This window comes from Odocoileus virginianus, chromosome 1 (assembly GCF_023699985.2).
Source record: "Odocoileus virginianus isolate 20LAN1187 ecotype Illinois chromosome 1, Ovbor_1.2, whole genome shotgun sequence".
In the NCBI taxonomy this organism is placed as follows: domain Eukaryota; kingdom Metazoa; phylum Chordata; class Mammalia; order Artiodactyla; family Cervidae; genus Odocoileus; species Odocoileus virginianus.
Genome location: NC_069674.1, coordinates 12,976,342 through 12,998,873, shown reverse-complemented (window position 1 = coordinate 12,998,873; position 22,532 = coordinate 12,976,342). Strand labels below are relative to the sequence as shown.

General features: G+C 50.2%; 1 long non-coding RNA gene and 1 gene segment (V, D, J or C); one reads left to right on the top strand and one right to left on the bottom strand.

Annotated features, from left to right (window-relative positions):
* Nucleotides 1-7,532: 7,532 nt before the first annotated feature.
* On the bottom strand, nucleotides 7,533-11,677 carry LOC139033955 (uncharacterized). Its single transcript, XR_011486438.1, has 2 exons — nucleotides 10,368-11,677; nucleotides 7,533-8,601 (listed from the first exon to the last, which is right to left on the bottom strand). It is a non-coding gene; the product is annotated as an uncharacterized lncRNA (long non-coding RNA).
* Nucleotides 11,678-11,711: 34 nt separating this feature from the next.
* On the top strand, nucleotides 11,712-15,139 carry LOC139029569 (T cell receptor beta variable 6-9-like). The segment is given in 2 exon segments: nucleotides 11,712-14,246; nucleotides 14,333-15,139. Coding segments are annotated over 2 exon segments (477 nt in total).
* Nucleotides 15,140-22,532: the final 7,393 nt, after the last annotated feature.

Genomic DNA, 22,532 nt, shown 5'->3' with positions numbered 1-22,532 from the left:
ATCACAGCTGTTCAGTACCTTAGTATGTATTTATTAAAATATCCACCCACAAGCGGACCCACTCAGTTAGAACTTGTGTTGTTCAAGGATCAGGTGTATATTCACACTGTATAATGAAGAGAGCTATGGTTTGTTCAATATATATGTATATGCTGATGAAACATCTGTCCCATTAAGACAGAGAACATTTCTCACCAGAAATTCCTGCAGGCTCCTTCCCAGGACTCTCTCCTTCCCTAACAACCAACAATATGATTTCTGTTGCTGTAGATTTGTTTTGCTCATGCATCTTTTTAGTGAAAATTTAATATCTCTACCAATCAAAACAATTCCTTTTTAGCCTGGAGCTAAACATGGAAGACAAGTAAGTGCTCCTGGAAAGTGTTATAATTAACAAAGTGCTTGAAACCATGTGAGACACTATCTCCATGTGAGGGACAATCCTAACCGGGGATTGATGGTTTGATAAAATGACCATCTAAGTTCTCACCAGCTGGTACAGGCTGTTTTTGAAAAATTTATTTACTCAGTTTCATAGATTTTTTTTCTCATGAACCCTTTTTCTGAAATCACTATAAAATGATTTTTTGTTAATATTCTATGAGAAACAACATAGCAAGGCTTCAGATTCACACACTGGGTCCTGGGCTGGCCAGACCACCAGCAGTAGTTGTTTCAGTGAATGATAATTCCATGCCGGGAGAAGGGTTCCTATGACTTGATCCCAAGGATTCAGGCCACAGGCCTTGAGCTGGAAAGACCACTTTCTTCTGGCCTGGCCTGGGTATGACCCCCCTTTACTATGTCCTTCTGTGTCCTGGACCAGCGAAGTTCTGAGCACATGTATGGCACCACTCGTGGGTGTGCCAGGCCCAGATTCAAGGCTGGTCATTGTGGTTATGACATGAGATTCCTCCTTTGTTTCTCACTTCAGCATCAGTGTCTTTCTGTCCCAGGACCCAGGAGTGGTGAGTCACCCAGACACTAGACGTATGGTCATGCTAAAGGGAAACCGACCATCAGGAGGTCACGGAACATCTAAAATCATGTAACCAGGATCTGGTACATAATTTTCAGGGTCCATGTTTCAAAGACTATTGAGAATTTGAAGATCCCAACATCAGAACATTGCTCTAGGTACAGGGTCCTTTGAAGTGTGGGGTTTGTGCAACAAGATATAGTTTAGGGCTCTAGGATATCAATTTATTAATGGCAGCCATGCTTCACAAGGAAGTATTCCCATGGAGTGGATGTCTCACATAAAGTCAGAGCACTTTTGATGTATTCTGGAGTCCGGCACCTCGCCCCAAATCCCTCTCGTATGTATGTTCCTTTGTGCGAACGTGTAATCCACGTTGAGCAACGAGCTTCTGGCCACAAAGAAAGTTCTGTCTTAGGGCAGCGGTGGTTTCACTTGGTGCTTCCCCTCCCTGTGCCCTCAGACTCAGGAAGCACATGCTTTGGCGAACATGAAACAGCTGTGCCTGCATTTGGCAGGTGTCCTGGCTGTTAATGAACTGAGAAGAAATAGAGTCAAATGATTCCTCAAATAGTGATGAGTCTGCACTGTAGTTAAGGAACCAGACACCAAAGAATCATTGTAGGTGAGAGGACAGGAGCAGGACTGTGGTCAATTGAGCAAAGTAGAAACAACACTTCAGGGAGTATTTGGGATGCAGGGGTCATAAAGGACAGCAGGAAGCCCTAAGGATTTCCTCTGAGATTCAAAACTACAGAAATATGTACGTAAATAAGCTAATATGCAAATTAAGGAATTATCTCTGGAGTAAAATATACATAAAGGTGCAAATTACTCTAAGGAAAGCTTGCAACGACTTTGTAAGACTTATATCTGTCCAGATGATGTCCAAGCAATCTGTCCAAGGCATCTCCCTGTTCTAAGCTACTGATTTAGAATCAACTTTGATTTGAGCCTCTGGGGGAAGGGGCGTGGCCCCCTGAGTGACAGGTCGGCTCTGGGGCCTGGCAGGGACAGTGACATCTCAGAAGGACTCCCTGGAGAGCCCCTCTCCCCTCTCATCCACACTCAGACCAGAGGGCCCTCCGCCTGCCCCGCCCCCGCCATGAGCCCCTGCCTCCTGGGCTGTGTGGTCTTCTGTCTCCTGCAGGCAGGTGAGTCTTGGGGGTAGGGTCCCCTTGGGGGTGCCAGCCCTGAGCATGTCCGCTGTGACTGCAGCATCGGTCCTCCTTCTCCACAGGGGCGGTCCACGCTGGGGTCACCCAGGACCCCAGATTCCAGGTTGTGAGGACAGGACCGAGCGTGACACTTAATTGTATTCAGAATCTAGGTCATAATAATATGTACTGGTACCGACAAGACCTGGGACATGGGCTGAGGCTGATCCATTACTCAGCTGGCGCGCCCACTAGCGAGCCAGGAGATGTGCCCGAAGGGCTCAGTGTCTCCAGATCAAACACAGAGAACTTCCCTCTCACGCTGGAGTCCCGCTAATCACTCCCAGGCATCTGTGTACCTCTGCGCCAGCAGTTATTCCACAGCGCTGCGCGGCCACCTCCTCTCTGTGCAAAAAGGCAGGCAGCCCACGTGCAGGCTTCCAGCATCAGAAGCCTCAGAGTTTGTAAACCACGTGCCTGCAGCGTGACCCTGGGTGTGTGGACTAGGTTGGCCTGTGCCTCACTCCTGGGCCTTGGGGCCATGTGTCCACCGTCGGGCTCTGTCCTTCCTCTACATCCTCCCTGTGAACCTGGAAGATGCTTCCTCACATCCTCCCTGTGAACCAGCTCAGACTCCTAGTCATCTCATCACTTGAGCCTGAGATCGAGGAGGGAAGGTTTTTGTTAAATTAGATACAACTAGACACTCTTGTCTCACTCAGGCAGAACCTGTCTGTCTTTCTGGAGGTTCTCCCCCAGCCTGGCTCTCACCTGGTCTCAGCTCTGGTCCACCTTTCCCAGGCAGGCAGGACTTCCTCTCCCCACCTCCCTGCATCAGCTCCCTGGCCCTCTCTACCACAGCCACACTGCTCCTCCCTCATCTGGGTCAGGTCCCTTCCCATGCCACAGAGGGCTTTTAAAGTGGCCTCTCTATGTGGTCTATTTTGAGCAAGATGTATGGAGTCATCAAAGAGAAACAAACTTTAGTTAATTATAAATCATCCAAAAACTCAGCTGAGCCCACCTGAAGGAGGACAGACTGTTTTTGTGTGTTCTCTATACCGCTGCCCCCAACATCCTTAGCATCTCACCTAACCTCCCTCATTAAAATCCTCTCATAGTCAAAATCCATCCTGCATTACCCCATTATATCATGCTTTATAAGTGCAGAAATAATTGAGTCCACATTTATAAAACTTTTTATTAAAAAAAAGTATTATCTAGAATTTGATAATGCTTAAGTTAAATAGGAAATCTGAAAATATATGCCTGTGACTATTCAGAAGTAGTTATAAATACATGTTTGCAGGCAGATTCACTTGAGATCCTCTGAGCATTTATTTTATGATCATATCTTTCCATCTTTAGCTAACTACCATCATTGTAGTGGTGCAGCAATTATTTCCTTCTTAGTAGAATGGTCAGATCATACAGTTTTCTGCCTCCAGAGGCTAAGAGTGCATTTGAAGATCAATCCTAATTGGCCAGGCTAGGAAGGCAGTAGAATAGATGTGTGTGTGTGTGTGTGTGTGTATTCCGGGTGTGGGGTTTTTGAAACCTTGATTCAAAGAGAGGCTGCAAATCCATAAGACCATGGACCTTTGGCCACGAGGAGGCACTGTGTTTCCATAGTAAGCAGGGTGCCCTGGGAGGGGCCGAGAGTCACCCTGGGGAAGGAAGCTTAAGGGAACCTTGGCTACATGCCTGCACATGGGAGCAGGTTTGAGTTCCCTGAGTGGTCCTGGGACACGTGGAGCCAGCACAGACTCCTCACAGCTCAGGAGGAGGGGTCATGCCTGGAGTTTCAGGATGTGCCCAGGGGGCCGTCTCCTGGAGCAGCACGGGAAGGGGAGGTGAGAGCTTGGGGTATTTGGTGAGGGCTGGGTCATGAGTGTCAGGCAGGGTCAGACAGAGCAGAACAAGAGTGTTGTGGACACATGGGACCAGGGGATGAAGCTCACCTCACACCCATCCTTTTTGAGGGGTTGTCAGGACAGGGAATGGCAGAGAGGAGCCAGCCCTCGGTCCTGCCAAGGGGTCCAGTGGATCAGGAAACAGCCTGCAGAGACACAGAGCAGTGATGTCATAGGCAATGCTCCAATCAGGGACACAGGAAGTTCAGCACTTACCCCACTCACCCCAGGAGCCCCGCCCCCAGCCAGCAGCAGTCCTGAATTCCTGATGCTGCCATGGGCTCCAGGCTCCTCTGCTCTGTGACTTTCTGCCTCCTGGGAGCAGGTGAGTCCTGGACACAGTGTGGAAGCATGTGAGATGTCTTTGCCTCCCTGAGATAGAAGCCTGGAGATGAGGGCTGCAGCAGGAGGCTTCCTCTGTCCTCTGCCCTCAGCTTCCTTGTCTCCTCCCCAACAGGCCTGGTGGATTCTGGAGTCACCCAGACCCCCAAATACCTGATCAAATCAAGAAAGCAGCAAGCAACTCTGAGATGTTCCCCTGAATCTGGACACTGTTCTATGTATCCTGGTACCAACAGGCCCTGGGCCAGGGTCCCCAGTTCCTCATTCAGTATTACAATAGGGGAGTGAATGAGAAAGGAAACATGTCAGATCGATTCTCAGGTGAACAGTTCAGTGATTCTCACTCTCAGATGAACCTGAGCCTCTTGGAGCTGACGGACTCAGCCGTGTATCTCTGTGCCAGCAGCAAAGACACAGCCCTGCATGATCAGGTGCCTCTGGTACAAAAACACCCTGCTCCAGCTCAGGAAGTGGTTGTAGGGCGTGAACTGCCAGCCAGCGGGACCCAGGCGCTGGTACAGTGGACAGCCTTTCCTAGACATTCTTTACTGGCATGTCTCAATGTTCACAAAGATTTTGCAAGGTATGTTTTATTTTATCTGCTCATTTATCTTAGGGAAAGTGACCTGCCCAGATCTCATATTTCTTAACTGTTAGAGCAAGGAATCCTACTTGAATCTGACCTTATCACTTGTGGTCCTCACCATGCCCCCAACTGACCCCTGCCAGGAATGATGCGTCACTCAGATCTGTGACGTGTGGTCATGCTCTGGGAAAACCAGCACATCAGGAGGTCACTGCAGGTCCACAGTCCTGTAACCAGGAATAGCTACGTAAGTTTTAGGGTCCCTACTTTCAAATACCATTGAGAATCTGCAGAGAGCAAAGCTCTGCAGCATGTGTGGGTTCCTGCTGTGTGGAATGATGCACAACAAAATAAGACTTTGAGGAGCTCTATGATATTTGTTACACATTAATGCAATCCCCGCTTCCCAAGGAAGCATTCCCACGGAATGCACATCTCACGTAAAATCAGAGCCCTTTTTATTCAACCTGGAGTCGGCCACCTCTCCCTGCATCCCTCCCACATATAAGTTCCTTTGTGCCAACATGTCATCCGCTTGTGTGTGTGGTAGGGCTCTGTCACTTCAGTCGTGTTTGACTCTTTGTGACCCCACGGACTGTAGCCAGTCAAGTTCCTCTGTCCATGGGATTCTCCAGGCAAGACTAGTGGAGTGGGTAGCCATGTCCTCCTTCAGGAGATCTTCCCAACCCAGGGATCAAAACTGCATGTCTTATGTCTCCTGCACTGGCAGGCAGTTTCCTTCCCACTCTCACAATCTGAGAGAAGCCCACGTCATCTGTGGTGCTGGGCAACTGGCTTCTCTCCAAAAAGAAAGTCGAGTCCCAAGCTTGAGGTGGTGTTGCTTGTTGTTTCCCCTCTCACTTCAGAAACTGCAAGCACTGCATCCAGTGAACAGGGTGGGAATGTAGATGCATCTGGCAGGTGACCTGTCTATTGGTGAATTGATAAGAAATAGAGCCAAAGGATTCCTCAAGTGGGGATAAGTCTGACCTACAGTTGGGGAACCAGATGCCGAAAGAATCATTGCAGGTAGAAGGACACCAACAGGACTGTGGTTAATTAATGAAAGCAGAAACAGACACTTTCCCAGGTGGCGCTAGTGGTAATGATGCTGCCTGCCAATGTGGAGATGTTAGAGACTTGGGTTTGATCCCTGAGTTTGGAAGATCCCCTGGAGGAGGAAATGGAAACCCACTGCAGTATTATTGCGTGGAGAATCCCATAGACAGAGGAGCCTGGTGGGCTACATACAGTCCATGGGGTCGCAAAGAGTCAGACATGACTGATCAACTAACACTTACTTAGACACCTGAAGGTGTATTTGGGATTCATGAGTCATAAAGTCATAAAGATTCAACACTACAGAAATATGCAGGTAAAAGTAATATACGTATGAATGAAGAATTCTCTCTAGAAAAAGTACATCAAGTTGCAAACTGTTTAGAGAAATATTACAACAACTTGTAAGGCTTATGCCTATTGATCTGGATGGGTCTCCCTGTTCTGAACTGTTTTCTCAGGTTCATTTCTGATTTGAGCCTCTGGGGGAAGGGGCGTGGCCCCCTGAGTGGCAGGTTGGCTCTGGGGCCTGGCAGGGACAGTGACATCTCAGAAGGACTCCCTGGAGAGTCCCTCTCCCCTCTCATCCACACTCAGACCAGAGGGCCCTCCGTCTGCCCCGTCCCCGCCATGAGCCCCTGCCTCCTGGGCTGTGTGGTCTTCTGTCTCCTGCAGGCAGGTGAGTCCTGGGGGGCAGGGTCCCCTTGGGGGTGCCAGCACTGAGCATGTCCACTCTGACTGCAGCATCGGTCCTCCTTCTCCACAGGGGCGGTCCACGCTGGTGTCACCCAGGACCCCAGATTCCAGGTCGTGAGGACAGGACAGAGCGCGACACTTAATTGTACTCAGGATCTGAACCATGATTATACATGTTGGTACCGACAAGACCCGGGACACGGGCTGAGGCTGATCCATTACTCAGTTATCCCTCCTGCCACGGAGAAAGGAGATGTGCCTGAAGGGTACAGTATCTCCAGACCAAATACACAGAGAACTTCCCTCTGACGCTGGAGTCTGCCAACTGCTCCCAGACATCTGTGTACTTCTGGGCCAGCAGTGACTCCCCAGTGCTGCATGGCCACCTCCAGTCTGTACAAAAAGATAAGGGAAGCCCTGCGGCCTGGAGTAGGAGAGGCCCTTACAGGCTTCTCACACGTGGAGCCTTGGAGCCCAGGGCCACATGTCTGCAGTGTGACACTGAGTGTGCGGTCTCTTATCACGCCCAGCTACATCTATGTTAAATATAGTGCACGGTTGGTTTTTTTAATTTCAAATCTTTATAACTTTAAAACGAAATGGGTTAATATATATAATCTCTGTATATAAATTTATTACCTAGAATTTAGTAATAATTTATATAGAAAATCTAGAAATATGTGGATCTGATTAATCAGAGGGATCTATGGAAAGCACTGTCCCAGGCTGTATTCACCTTAGCTCATCAGAGTGTCTGTATTGAAGGTCTGTGTGATTCCACCTGAGCATACGACTGCCAGTGAAATTATTTTCTTTTTAATGGAAATGTTGGTTTCTACAGTCTTTTACCTCCAGAGGCTAAGAGGGAATTTGAAGACCAATCTGAAGTCAGCCAGGTTGGGAAGACAGTAGAACAAGTGTGTGTGTGTGTGTGTGTGTGTGTGTGTGTGTGTGTTCAGGGTGTGGGGTGTTTACATTCTTGCTTTAGACAGAAGGCAGAGATCCATGAGACTCTGGACCTTTGGCCACTAGGAGGCGCTGTGGGCCCACGGTAAGCAGGGGAACTTGGGAGGGGTGGAGATTCACCCTGGGGAGGGCAGCTTTAAGGAACCTTGGCTACATGCCTGCCTGAGAAAGCAGGATTGATATCCCTGAATTCCTGAGGTCCCAGGACATGTGGAACCAGTACAGACTCCTCACTGCCAGGGAAAGTGGGAATGTGCCTGGATCCTCAGGATGTGCCCAGGAGATGGTCTCCTGGAGCTGCAAGGGAAGTGGAGGTGAGGGGGTTGGGTGGTTGGTGAGGGCTGGGTGATTGTCAGCTGATTGCCTGGTGATTCTCAGCCAGGTGAGTGCCTGGCTGAGTGTCAGGCAGGGGCAGTCAGAGGAAAACGAGCTATGTTGTGGGCATATGGGAATGGGGCACCCTTCACACCCACCCCTTGCTCGGGGGCTGTGAAGGGCAGGGAATGATATAGAGGGCTCACCTTTGGTCCTGGCAAGGAGTACAGTGGAAAAGGGCCACCTGCAGAGACACAGAGCAGTCATAGGCAAATGCTCCAATCAGGGAAGCAGGAGCATCAGCACTTTACACCACTGACCCCAGGAGTCCCACCCACAGCCAGCTGCAGTCTTGGGATCCTGGTGCTGCCATGAGCTCCAGTTCCTCTACTGTGTGGCTCTGCTTCCTGGGAGCAGGTGAGTCCTGGACACAGTGTTGGAGCTTCTGAGATGTCTTTGCCTCCCTGAGACAGAAGCCTGGTGATGAGGGTTGAAGCAGGAGGCTTCCCTGTGCTCTGCCCTCAGCTTCCTTCTGTCTTCTCCCGAACAGGCCTGGTGGATTCTGAAGTCACCCAGACCCCCAAATACCTGATCAAATCAAGAAAGCAGCAAGTGAGGCTGAGATGTTCCCCTGAATCTGGACATCTCTCTGTGTACTGGTACCAACAGGCCCTGGGCCAGGGCCCCCAATTCCTCATTCAATATTACAACAGGGAAGTTAATGAGAAAGGAAACACATCAGATCGATTCTCAGGAGAACAGTTCAGTGATTTTTCGCTCGGAGCTGAAGTTGGGCTCCTTGGAGCTGACAGACTCAGCCCTGTATCTCTGTGCCAGCAGCCAAGACAAAGCCCTGCATGGTCAGGTGCCTCTGGGACAAAAACACTCCTGCCCCAGCTCAGGAAGTGGTAGTGAGTGTGTCGACTGCCAGCCTGGCAAGCCCAGTCTCTGGTGGAGTAGACAGTCTTCCCCAGATGTTCATTTCTTGATATATTTTAGTGCTCACAAAGATCATGCAAGGTACATATTATTTTAACTGTTATACATCTGAGTGAACATGATTTGCCCAGATCTCATACTTCATAATTATTGTAGCAAGAACTCTGACTCAAGTCTGTTCTCAGTACCTGTGGCCCCTTGCCCCCAGTGGGACTGCCTCCCTACAGAACAAATTAGATATGCGTGGGGGTCATGTGTAACAAGACAGAATTTGGGGCTCTGTGATACGAATTGTTATCCAGTGAATGGCAGCCCTGCTTCACAAGGAGGTATTCCCATGGGAGGAATCTCTCAAAGAAAAACAGAGCAGTTTTTGTTTATTCTGGAATCTGCATCTCCCTCCATGTCCCTCCTAAGTCTGCATTCCTTTGTGCCAATAAGTCACCCATGCTGGGCAACCAGCTTCTCTCCATTCAGAAAGGTGGGTCACAGGCCTGAGGGTATCTGCTTGCTCCCTCCCTGGACCTGGGGAGGAGGGGCTCCTGTGAACTTGAAGGAGCTGTACCTGCCTTTGGCTGGTGGACCAACTGTCAGTGAATTGATAAGAAACAGACCAAACAATTCCTCAATGTTGATGATCTTGTGATAAGGTTAGGATCAGACACCTGCAGAAACATGGTAGGTGGAGGGACATTCTCAGGACTGCAGTCAATTAAAGTGCAAATAGGCCTTGAAGTCCTATTGGGACACATGAGTCATAAGGGGCAACAGGAAGCCAGAAGGATTTCCCCAAGACTTAAAACTACAGAAATATGCAGATAAATAAATGTAGTGTATGTGTTAATGAAAAATTATCTCTGGACTAGAACATACAAAAATTTGATCAGTTTCACAGAAAGATTACAGCAACTTATAAGGCTTATGTCCTGTGAGCCGTATGGGTCTCCCTGTTATGAACTGTTCACTCAGGTTTGATAGCTTCCATTGAAAGGTGTCAGATTCATGATTTCTGAAGACTATTTAGCTTCGGGACCAGGGACCACTCTTGATCATTCAAGAGATTTTGTGTAGCTGAGTTTTATTAAAGTATAAAAAGGGACAAGGAAAGCTTCTGACATAAGACATTGAAGGAGGACGGAGAGTGCCCCCACTTGCTAGTCTTATCAAGGCCTTATACAATTTTATCAGACCCACTCACAAGATACATCTTGAATTAACAAGATTAGAACTGACAATAGAAAGGTCTCACCAAACCCACTTCCACAAAATATATCTTAAGATAACAAGATTAGTTAGAAGGTTCTTGGGAAGGAGAAACATCTCCTCAAGCAAGATACAGTGCTCCATTGACTAAACAAAGAAATGTAGATAAAATGTTTGTTCTTTTCTCCTTGAGAGCCCCGGACCCCTCTCACCTTCTCTAGGGCTCTGGACTTCTTTCTCTTCCTCGGGGACCCTGGACTTCTTCTCAGCCAGTCTAGGAAGTGACTCTCTGAGGTTCATCTTTGATTTGAGTCTCTGGGGGAAGGGGCGTGGCCCCCTGAGTGACAGGTCAGCTCTAGGGCCTGGCAGGGACAGTGACATCTCAGAAGGACTCCCTGGAGAGCCCCTCTCCCCTCTCATCCACACTCAGACCAGAGGGCCCTCTGCCTGCCCCGCCCCAGCCATGAGCCCCTGCCTCCTGGGCTGTGTGGTCTTCTGTCTCCTGCAGGCAGGTGAGTCCTGGGGGCAGGGTCCTCGTGGGGGTGCCAGCACGAAGCATGTCTGCTGTGACTGCAGCATCGGGCCTCCTTCTCCACAGGGGCGGTCCACGCTGGTGTCACCCAGGACCCCAGATTCCAGGTCGTGAGGACAGGACAGAGCGCGACACTGAAATGTACTCAGGATCTGGGTCATAACTCTATGTACTGGTACCGACAAGACCCGGGACACGGGCTGAGGCTGATCCATTACTCAGCTGCTGCGCCCAGTAGCGAGCCGGGAGATGTTCCCGAGGGTTACAGCGTCTCCAGATCAAACAAAGAGAACTTCCCTCTGACGCTGAAGTCTGCCAACCTCTCCCAGACATCTGTGTACTTCTGCGCCAGCAGTTACTCCACAGCGCTGCACGGCCACCTCCTCTCTGTGCAAAAATACTAGGTGCCCACGAGCAGGCTCCTAGCACCAGAAAACTTGGGCCTTTGCGGGCCACGTGCCTGCAGTGTGACCCTGGGTGTGTGGACAATGCTGCCCCAACCTCACTCCCGGGCCTCGGGGCCATGTGTCCACCAGCGGTCTCTTTGTCTTTCCACTGCATCCTCCCTGTGAACCAGGAACATGCTTCCCCAGCTCTGACTCCTAGTCATCACCTGAGCCTGAGACCTCTAGGAGGGAAGGATGTTGGTCAATTAGATTTAAATAGGCACTCTTGTCTTACCTCAGGCACTTCCTCAATGTCTCTCTGGAAGGTTCTCCCCGAGCCTGACTCTCACATGCTCTCTTCTCTTGCCCACCTTTCCCAGGCAGGCAGGACATTCCTCTCCCCACCTCTCTGCATCAGCTCCCTGGCCCTCTCTCCCATAGCCACAGGCTCCTCCCTCATCTGGCTCAGGTCCCTTCTCATTGTGCAGGGAGGCTTCTAAAGTGGCCCCTCCACGTGCTCTGCTTTGAGCAAGCTCGATGGAATCATCAAAGAGACATTAACTCCAGTTAATCATCAATCATCCAAAAACTCATGGGAGTTCACCTCAGGGGGACAGATGGTCTTTGTGTGGAAATGTTGGTTTCTACAGTCTTTTACCTCCAGAAGCTAAGAGGGAATTTGAAGACCAACCTGAAGTCAGCCACGGTGGGAAGACAGTAGAACGTGTGTGTGTGTGTGTGTGTGTGTGTGTGCGTGCTTAGGGTGTGGGGTGTTTATATTCTTGCTTTAGACAGAAGGCAGAGATCCATGAGACTCTGGACCTTTGGCCACTAGGAGGCGCTGTGGGCCCCCGGTAACCAGGGGACTTGGGAGGGGTGGAGATTCACCCTGGGGAGGCAGCTTTAAGGAACCTTGGCTACATGCCTGCCTGAGAAAGCAGGTTTGAGATCCCTGAGATTCTGAGGTCCCAGGACACATGGAACCAGTACAGACTCCTCACTGCCAGGGAAAGTGGGAATGTGCCTGGATCCTCAGGATGTGCCCAGGAGATGGTCTCCTGGAGCTGCAAGGGAAGTGGAGGTGAGGGGGTTGGGGTGGCTGGTGAGGGCTGGGTGATTGTCAGCTGATTGCCTGGTGATTCCCAGCCAGGTGAGTGCCTGGCTGAGTGTCAGGCAGGGGCAGGCAGAGGACAACGAGCTATGTTGTGGGCATATGGGAATGGGGCACCCTTCACACCCACCCCTTGCTCAGGGTCTGTGAAGGGCAGGGTTGATATAAAGGGCTCACCTTTGGTCCTGGCAAGGAGTACAGTAGACAGGTCAGCCTGTGGACACAGAGCTGTGATGTCATAGGCAAATGCTCCAATCAGGGAAGCAGGAGGGTCAGCACTTTACACCACTCACCCCAGAAGTCCCACCCCCAGCTAGCAGTGGTCTTGGGCTTCTGATGCTGCCATGGGTTCCAGGCCATCCTCTGCTGTGTGACTCTCTGTCTCCTGGGAGCAGGTGAGGCCTGGACACAGCGTGGGAGGCTCCTTCTTGCTTCTGAGTTGAGATTCTGCATCTTTGACTCTCAGGTCTTGGGAAAGGTTAGTCACCCAAACCCAAGACATGTGGTCACAGTCGGTGGAGACCAGCACACAGGAGGGCACCACAGTCATGCGCTCAAGACTAGCTGCAAGATTTGCAGGGTCCACAGTTTGAATATTATTGAGAATTTGTTGTGTAAGGAAATGAACAGCACTGTGGTCAATTAGACAAAGTAGATACAAACATCTGAGGGAGTCTGTGATGGCTGAGTCATAAAGGGCAGCATGAAGCCAGAAGGATTTTCTTCTTGAGTTTCAAAACTACAGAAGTACGTTGCTGTAATTCAGTTGTAAAGTCCTGTGCAACTCTTCGCGACCCCATGGACTTCAGCGTGACAAGCTTTGCAGCCCTTCACAATCTCCCTTAGCTTGCTCAAACTCATGTCCATCGAGTCAGTGATGCCATCCAACAATCTCATCCCCTGTCATTCCCTTCTCTTGTCTTCAATCTTTCCCAGCATCAGAATCTTCCAGTAGGTCAGTTCTTTGCATCAGGTGGCCAAAATAACGGAGCTTCAGCTTCAGCATCAGTCCTTCCAATGAATATTCAAGAGTGATCTCCTTTAGAATGGACTGGTTGGATCTCCTTGCAGTCCAAGGGATGTTCAAGAGTCTTCTCCAGCACCACAGTTTGAAACCATCAATTCATAAGCACTCAGCCTTCTTTACTTTCCAACACTCACATTCATACATGACTCCCAGAAAGACCATGGTTTATTAGACAGATCTTTGTCAGCAAAGTAATGTCTCTGCTTTATAATATGCTGTCTAGGTTGGTCATAGGTTTTCTTCCAAGAAGTGAGCATCTTTTAATTTCATGGTTGCAGTCACGATCAGCAGTGATGTTGGAGCCCAAGAAAATAAAGTCTGTCACTATTTCCATTGTTTCTCCATCTATTTGCCAAGAAGTGATGGGCCTGGATTCCATGATCTTAGTTTCTTAAACATTGAGTTTTAAGCTAGCCCTTTCACTCTCCTCTGTAATCTTCATCAAAAGGCTCTTTAATTTCTCTTTGCTTTCTGCATAGGGTGGAATCATCTGCATATGTGAGGTTATTGACATTTCTTCCAGCATCTTCATTCCAGTTTGAGCTTCATGCAGCCCGGCATTTCACATGGTGTCCTCTGCGTATAAGCTAAATAAGCAGGTGACAATATACAGCCTGATATACTCCTTTCCCAATTTTGAGCCAGTTTGCTATTCTACAGATGTATGTAGATAAATAAACATACATAGCAATGAAGAATTATCTCTGGAATACAACACACTTAAAGTTGCAAACTATTTACAGAAAGGATACAAGAACTCATAAGGCCAATGTCCATTGATCTGGATGGAACTCCCTGTTGTGAACAGTTCTCTCAGGTTCACTTCTGATTTGAGCCTCTGAGGTAAGGGGCGTGGCCCTCTGAGTGACAGGTCGGCTCTGGGGCCTGGCAGGGACAGGGACATCTCAGAAGGACTCCCTGGAGAGTCCCTCTCCCCTCTCATCCACACTCAGACCAGAGGGCCCTCCACCTGCCCCGCCCCCGCCATGAGCCCCTGCCTCCTGGGCTGTGTGGTCTTCTGTCTCCTGCAGGCAGGTGAGTCCTGGGGACAGGGTCCCCTTCGGGGTGCCAGCACTGAGCATGTCTGCTGTGACTGCAGCATCGGTCCTCCTTCTCCACAGGGGCGGTCCACGCTGGTGTCACCCAGGACCCCAGATTCCAGGTCGTGAGGACAGGACAGAGCGCGACACTGAAATGTACTCAGGATCTGGGTTATAACTATATGTGCTGGTACCGACAAGACCCGGGACACGGGCTGAGGCTGATCCATTACTCAGCTGCTGCTCCCTCCACGGTGCAAGGAGACGTGCCCGACGGGTACAGCGTCTCCAGACCAAGCACAGAGAACTTCCCTCTCACGCTGGAGTCTGCCAACCGCTCCCAGACATCTGTGTACTTCTGCGCCAGCAGTGACTCCACGGCGCTGCACGGCCACCTCCTCTCTGTGCAAAAAGACAGAAGAGGGCCTTGCAGCTGGAACGTGGGGAGCCCCTTGCAGACTCCTAGCACCTGGAGACTCGGAGCCCACAGACACATTCTGGCCGTATAGCCTGCAGTTTTGATCTTGGCTGGCACAGACCTGACAACAGGGCCTCATGGACATGTGTCTGCTCTCACTCTCTGTATTTTCACCGGAGCTGCCACGGGAGCCTGAATTAAAGATGCTAGCCAGCTCTGAGTCTTAGTCATCAGTCTGAAAATGAGGCCTCCAGGAGGGAAGCGTGTTGGGAAATTAGATGCATCTAGATCCTCTTGTCTCTCCCCGGGCACCACATGCCTGTCGCTGTGGAAGGTTCTCCCCCAAGGCTGGCCCTTGGGTGGTCTCTGCTCTTGTCCAACTTCCCCAGATGTGGGGTCTTTCCTCTCCCACCTTCCTGGCCCTCGTTTCCATCCTTCTCTACTTCAACTAGCTGCCCCTCCCTCATCTGGGTCATGTCCTTGCCCGTCACCCAGGGAACCTCGTAATGATCCCGACGTGGTCCTGTTTGAGCAGGCTCCCTGGGGCCCTCAGAGAGAGCGCCCCCGCAGTCAGTGATGAGTCACCCGTGATCCCTCTGTGGCCCCTCAGCAGAGGGAGGGACGAGCGGCGAGTGTGTCTCCACCGCGGCCTGTCTGTAGCATCGACATAGCCTGGATCCTGATGCTGGGAAAGACTGAGAGCAGAAGGAGAAGGGGGTGGCAGAGAAGGAGGTGGTTAGATAGCATCACCGACTCAACAGGCATGAATTTGGGCAAACTCTGGGAGATAGTGAACAGGGCAGCTTGGTTCGCTGCAATGCAAGGGGTCTGAAACAGTTTGACTGGAGTTAGCAATTGAACACCACCACCACCAACAAAAACTAACCCAAGTTTGTAGCATTTCCCTCATGAAAATCTTCTAAAAGTCAAAGTATTAAATATTTCCTGCATGAACACATTTCTTTACTCTTGAAATACAAAATCATAAAACAGTTAAGGCAGGCTGGTTTGTGTGTTTGTATTTCTAATTGTGTGTATGTTCTTTAGAAAAACAAAAGAAGCAAATACACAGTGCGGTCGACAAACAGTGAAATATTTTCTAATATAAAAACTTCCCGTGACTATTAAATCTGGGCAGACAATCTTGGTTTCCACACATAGACCACAGGGGGACACTGTGGAAATGCCAAACTCCAGAAGATTCTGGGGCAGAGCAAGGGGACAGTGCTAGTGCATGGGACCAGAAGGGTTAAGAGAAAGCTTCATTTGGGGTTTTTATCTCTAGAAGCCTGACTAGCATAGGCACTAATTTGCAGGCTTGCTGTCCCAGCTGGGATCCATGAACTTCAAGTATGCAATGCTGAAGGAGACTCTGAGGTTGCAGAAAAAGTGAAGGGTATGGAGCTGGGATTTGGTAGGAAAGAAACAGAAAAGAGAAACACCAGCCTGAAGAGAGAAGGGAAGGAGCCACGGGGAAGGGCGTCGGGCATAAACCCAGCCTCGCCCAGACCAGCAGTCCAGCTCACACGTCATCTAGGAGACTGCAGGACAGAGCAGCGTTCCTGGATCAGCTGACCTGGAATGAGAGGTCAGGTTCCTGGGACCCAGCATAGGCAATGACATCAGAGCAGTGACGTCACTGCCTCACCTCCAATCAGAGGACGGAGGCCCAGAACCCCAGCTCTCAGAGAAGCAGAGCTCTGAGCAAGGAGACGCCAGACTGCTCTGCCCCTCCTGCCATGGGCTGCAGCCCCGTCTGCTGTGTGGCTCTTTGTCTCCTGGCAGCAGGTGGGTCCTTGGCACAGGACAGAATCCGTGTTCCTAGCCTGACTTTGCCTGAAACCAAGGCACCATCGGGTTTGCTCCCACATTCTTTCTCAGCCCCAGGCTTCTTCCCCCACAGGCCTTGTGGATGCTGGAGTCACCCAAACCCCAAGATACCTGATTAAAGCAAGAGGACAGCGAGTGACCCTGCGATGCTCCCCTGTCTCTGGACACCTCTCTGTGTACTGGTACCAACAGGCCCTGGGCCAGGGCCCCCGGTTCCTCGTTGAGTATTACAGGGAGGAAGTGAGGGGAGAAGCACAGCTCCCAGATCGATTCTCAGCAAAACAGTTCAGTGACTCTCGCTCTGAGCTGAACTTGAGCTCCTTGGAGCTGACGGACTCAGCCGTGTATCTCTGTGCCAGCAGCCAAGACACAGCCCTGCATGATCATGTGCCTCTGGCACAAAAACTCTCCTACCCCAGCTCAGGAAGTGTGGTGAGGGTGACTGCCTGCCTTCCAGGCCTAGAAAGATCTGATAGACTCTCCCAGACATTCTTCCTCTGATGTGTTTTAATGCTTCCAAGGATCATCCTAGGTAAGTATTATTTTACCTGTTTACACATCTGAGTGGAAGTGACGTGTCCGCATCTTATATGTCATTCCTTTCAGAGCAAGGAATTTGATTCAACCCTGTCCTCATTACTTGTGGTACTCACCCCCCACATAGAATAAATAATACACATAAACATACACACACACATACACACACATACACACGTACATGTTTTAAAGTAACTGGCTCACATATTTGTTAAGACTGGTAAGTCCAAAAGCTGCAAGCGGGTCTGGTGCCTCTAGAGACTGAGGGGGAGTTAATGTTTAAGTTGAAAAGCAGAAGAACTAATGTCCCAGGGTGATGGCCATCGGCTGACAATTATCTCTTACTTGGGGGAAGATCAGTGTTTTCGTCTCTTCATCACTTCACCTGGTTTCATGAAGCCCATCTACGTTATGGAGGGTCATCTGCTTTACAAATTAGAATGTTAATCTAATCTATTATTAAAATATACCTATTCACATGTTGAAAGTGAAGTCGCTGAGTCATGTCCAACTCTTTGCAACCCATGGACTGTAGCCCACCAGGCTCCTCCATCCATGGAATTTTCTAGGCAAGAGTACTGGAGTGGATTGCCATTTCCTTCTCCAGAGGATCTTCGTGACCCAGAGATCGAACCTGGATCTCCCATATTGCAGGCAGATGCTTTACTGACTGAGCCAAAAAAATATCCCTCTTTGGAGCACCCAGAAAAATAAAGCTAAATATCCAATGCAGAGTCAAGTTGACATATTGTATCAGTTAGGACACCATCTTACAGGGTTGCGCAAGAATTTAGTAAGCATGAAGTCCCTGGCAGGTAACAGGACTTTGGATTTCTTGACTCCCTTTGCTAATCTCTGACAGCCTTCTCTAGTGCTTCCTAGGTCTGAAAGTAGATATGGACACATTGTGACTTCAAGCCCTATACTTGAGGTCTTCAGATTCACAGGAAAGAAAGAAAGTAATTGTGTTTGTTGGTTCAATTCATGAGATAAACAGAGCATGTAATGTACCCTCAGGCATTTTTACATCAACTTTATTGGCATATGAATTATAGTAAACATTTGAATAATGTGAAGTTTGGGCGCCATGACCTCACCAAAATGAGAGACATTTCATGTCAGGAGAAGCTTGCCTTTGAGTTGACCCCAGCATTCAAGTCACAGGAGCTGAGTTGAAAAGTCCCCCTTTCTGTAGCGGCCTGGCCTGCGTACTAGGCTCCTGTGTTGTGGGTCCCACTGTCTCTTGGACCAGAGACACTCTGACCACAGATAGGGATCACATGGACTTGCCAGGCCCCAATTCAAGGCTTGTTTTTGTAGCTACAACATCGGGCTTATTCGTTGCTTCTGACTTTAGTTTCTGGTTTTTGTCTCTGAGGCCCCAGGAATGGTGAGTCCCCCGGACCCCAGACGTAGAGACTAGCACATCAGGAGGTCACCACGGTCACCCTCTCATGACCAGGTGCATGATATTCAGGTTCAGACATCATTGAGAAGTTGAAAATCACAGCAGCAGCGCATGGCAGCTAGTACTGGGTCCTTCTAAACGTGAGGTTGTGCGATGTGATAGAGTCTAGGCTCTAGGACGTCAGCTACTGAATGGCTGCCACGCTTCACAAGGAAGTACTCCCAGGTAATGGATGTCTCACGTAGAATTGGAGCATTTTTCCTTTGCTCCGGGGTCAGCCATCTCCCCCGACATCCCTCCACGTCTGGACTCCTTTGTGCCAACATGTCATCCGTGGTGCTGGGCAGCCAGCTTCTCTCCTCAAAGCAAGGTGGGCCACAGGCCCGAGGTGGTTCGGCCCGCTGCTCCCCCACCCCGCAGACACCAGAAGCACGTGCTCAGGTGAACACGACGGCGCTGAGCCTGCATTTGACAGGCACCCCGTCAGTCGGTGAATTAATAAGAAAGAGAGCCCAAGGATTCCTCAGGTGTTGATGAGCCTGCCCTAAGGTTGGGGAAACTGGTCCAGAATCATTGTGGGTGGCAGGACATGAACAGGACTGCTGTCAATTAAACAAAGTAGAAACATGAGGGATGATTTGGGACATGTGAGCCCTAAAGGGCAGCAGGAAGCCCTGAGGAATTTCCCTGAGATTCAAAACTACAGAAATAATAAACTAGAGATCAATGAACTGAATATATGTATTAATGAAGAGCTATTTCTGGAATAAAGTGTCGATAAAGTTGTGAACAGTTTTAGGGAAAGTTTCCAACAAATTGTAAGGCTTATGTTCATTGAGCTGGATAGGTCTCCCTGTTGGGAACTGTTCAGTTCAGCTCAGTCGCAGAGTCGTGTCTGACGTTTTTCGACCCCATGGGTTGCAGGACGTCAGGCTATCCTGTCCATCACCACCTCCCGGAATTTACTCAAACACATGTCCATCGAGTTGGTGATACCACCCAACCATCTCATCCTCTGTTGTCCCCTTCTCTTCCAGCCTACAATTTTTCCCAGCATCCGAGTCATTTCAAATGAGTCAGTTCTCTGCATCAGGTGGCCAAAGTATTGGAGTTTCAGCTTCAGCATCAGTCCTTCCAATGAATATTCAGGACTGATTTTTCTAGGATGGACTGCTTGGATCTCGTTGCAGTCCAAGGGACTTTCAAGAGTCTTCTCCAACACCACAGTTCAAAAGCATCAGTTCTTCGGTGCTCAGCTTTCTTTATAGTCCAACTCGCACATCCATACATGACTAGTGGAAAAACCATAGATTTCACTAGAGGGACCTTTGTTGACAAAGTAATGTCTGCTTTTTAATATGCTGGCTAGGTTGGTCAGATGTGAACAGTTCACTCAGGTTCATTTTTTATTTGAGCATCTGGGGGAAGGGGTATGGTCCCTGACTGACAGGTCGGCTCTGGGGCCTGGCAGGGACAGGGACATCTCAGAAGGACTCCCTGGAGAGCCCCTCTCCCCTCTCATCCACACTCAGACCAGAGGGCCCTCCGTCTGCCCCGCCCCCGCCATGAGCCCCTGCCTCCTGGGCTGTGTGGTCTTCTGTCTCCTGCAGGCAGGTGAGTCCTGGGGAGCAGGGTCCCCTTGGGGGTGCCAGCTCCAAGCATGTCCGCTGTGACTGTAGCATCGGTCCTCCTTCTCCACAGGGGCGGTCCACGCTGGTGTCACCCAGGACCCCAGATTCCAGGTCGTGAGGACAGGACAGAGCGCGACACATTAATGTACTCAGGATCTGGGTCATAACTCTATGTGCTGGTACCGACAAGACCTGGCTGAGGCTGATCTATTACTCAGCTGGTGCACTCAACAGTGAGCCAGGAGACGTGCCCGACGGGTACAGCATCTCCAGACCAAGCACAGAGAACTTCCCTCTCACGCTGGAGTCCGCCAACCGCTCCCAGACCTCCGTGTACTTCTGCGCCAGCAGTGACTCCACGGCGCTTCCTGGCCACCTGCTCTCTGTGCAGAAAGACAGGGGGCCCTCGTGCAGGCTCCTAGCCCAGGGAGCCTCATGCCCTGGGGACCACGTGCCAGCACTGTGACCCTGGATGTGCGATCTGAACAGGCCTGGATCTGACCCCAGGGACTCGGAGGCATGTGTCCACCATCCGTCTCTGTCTTTCGGAAAGCATCCAGTTCTGACTAGTTCTGACTGTTACTCATCAGCTTAAGACCCCCAGGAGGGAAGGATATTGGTAAATCAGATACATCTAGACCCACTTGTCTCTCCCCAGCACCTCACTGCTGTCTCTCTGGAGGTTTCTCCCCCAGCCTAGCTCTCAAGTGCTCGCTGCTCTTGCCCACCGGAGGGGCCGGTCTTTCCCCCTTTACTGCCTTGGCCTCAGCTCCCCTGGTCTCTCTGCTCCAGGCACACTGCTCTCCCCTCATCTGGGTCATGGCCCTTCCCATGACACAGGGAACTTTGTAACCATGCCTAAGTGGTTGTGTTTGAGAAAGCTCTTGCTGTCATCAAAGAGAAAACAAACTCAGTTAATTAGACACCATCCAAAATCCCTCGGGAGTCCATTCGCAGGAGGAGAGACAGGCTGCGTGTGTGTGTTCTCCCTCCCTGCCCCTCTTTCTTAACATCTCAATTAACCTGGACCAGGTTTCCACCATTTCCCTCACAGAAAACTTCTAAAAAGTCAAAATATTTCCTCCATGGTATCTTATTATATCAAGATTTTACAAGTTCTTAGGAAATAAATAGGTTAGTACACGTAAAGCCTCTTAATAAAATGCACTGGCTAGATTTTGGTAATGGGTAATTTAAATATGAAATCTGGAAATATATGGATCTGATTAATCAGAAGGAGGTCTGGAATGCAGGTGTTCAGGCTGGCTTCATTTGGGATCATGAGAGTGCTTATTTCTTTTGCCTGTATTACTCCATTTTAGCTAACTACTGTCATTATAGCGGAGCAAGAATTGTTTCCTTCTTAGTCGAAATGTCTGATCATACAGTGTTTTACCTCGACAGGCTAAGACTAGACTTGAAGATCAACCCTAGTTCAGCTAGGCTGGGAAGGCAGCAGATGAGGGGTGTGTGTATGTGTGTGTGTGTGTGTGTGTGTGTGTGTGTAGGGTTGAAAGTGTGGAGTGTGGGGAATTTGTATTCTTGTTTTAGATGAAAGGCACAGATCCATGAAACCATTGGCCACTAGGAGGCACTGTGGGTCCATGGTAAGCAGGATGTGCTGGGAGGGGTTGAGAGTCACCCTGGGGAGGGCAGCTAGGGGAACCTTGGCTACATGCCTGCATCAGAAAGTAGGTTTGAGTTCCCTGAGTGGTCCGGACATGTGGACCCAGCCCAGACAGCTCACTGCCCAGGCGAGTGGGGACAAGCCTTTGGCCTCAGAATGTGCCCATGGGGTCGTCTCCTGGAGCAGCGTGGGGAATGGTGGGAGATGGATTAGTGTGGCTGGTGAGGGCTGGGTGAGGCGTGTCAGGCAGGGACAGAAAGAGAAGAGAAAGCCACGTTATGGGCTTATGGGGACAGTGCTCACCTCACACCCACCCTTTGCTGACGGGCTGTGCAGGACAGGGAAGGGAATAGAGGAGCCCACCATGGGACCGCCAGGGGTCCAGTGGATCAGGAAACAGCCTGCAGACACAGAGCATGACGTCATAGGCAATGGTCCAATCAAGGAAGCGGGAGAGTCAGCACTTACCCCACTCACCCCAGGAGCCCCGCCCCCTGCCAGCAGCAGTCTTGGGTTCCTGATGCTGCCATGGGTGCCAGGCTCCTCTGCTGTGTGACTCTCTGCCTCCTGGGAGCAGGTGAGTCCTGGACACAGTGGGGGCTTCTGAGATGTCTTTGCCTCCCTGAGATAGAAGCCAGGCGATGAGGGTTTAAGCAGGAGGCTTCCCTGTGCTCTGCCCTCAGCTTTCTTGTCTCCTCCCCAACAGGCCTGGTGGATTCTGGAGTCACCCAGACCCCCAAGTACCTGATCAAATCAAGAAAGCAGCAAGCGACTCTGAGATGTTCCCCTGAATCTGGACACCGCTCTGTGTACTGGTACCAACAGGCCCT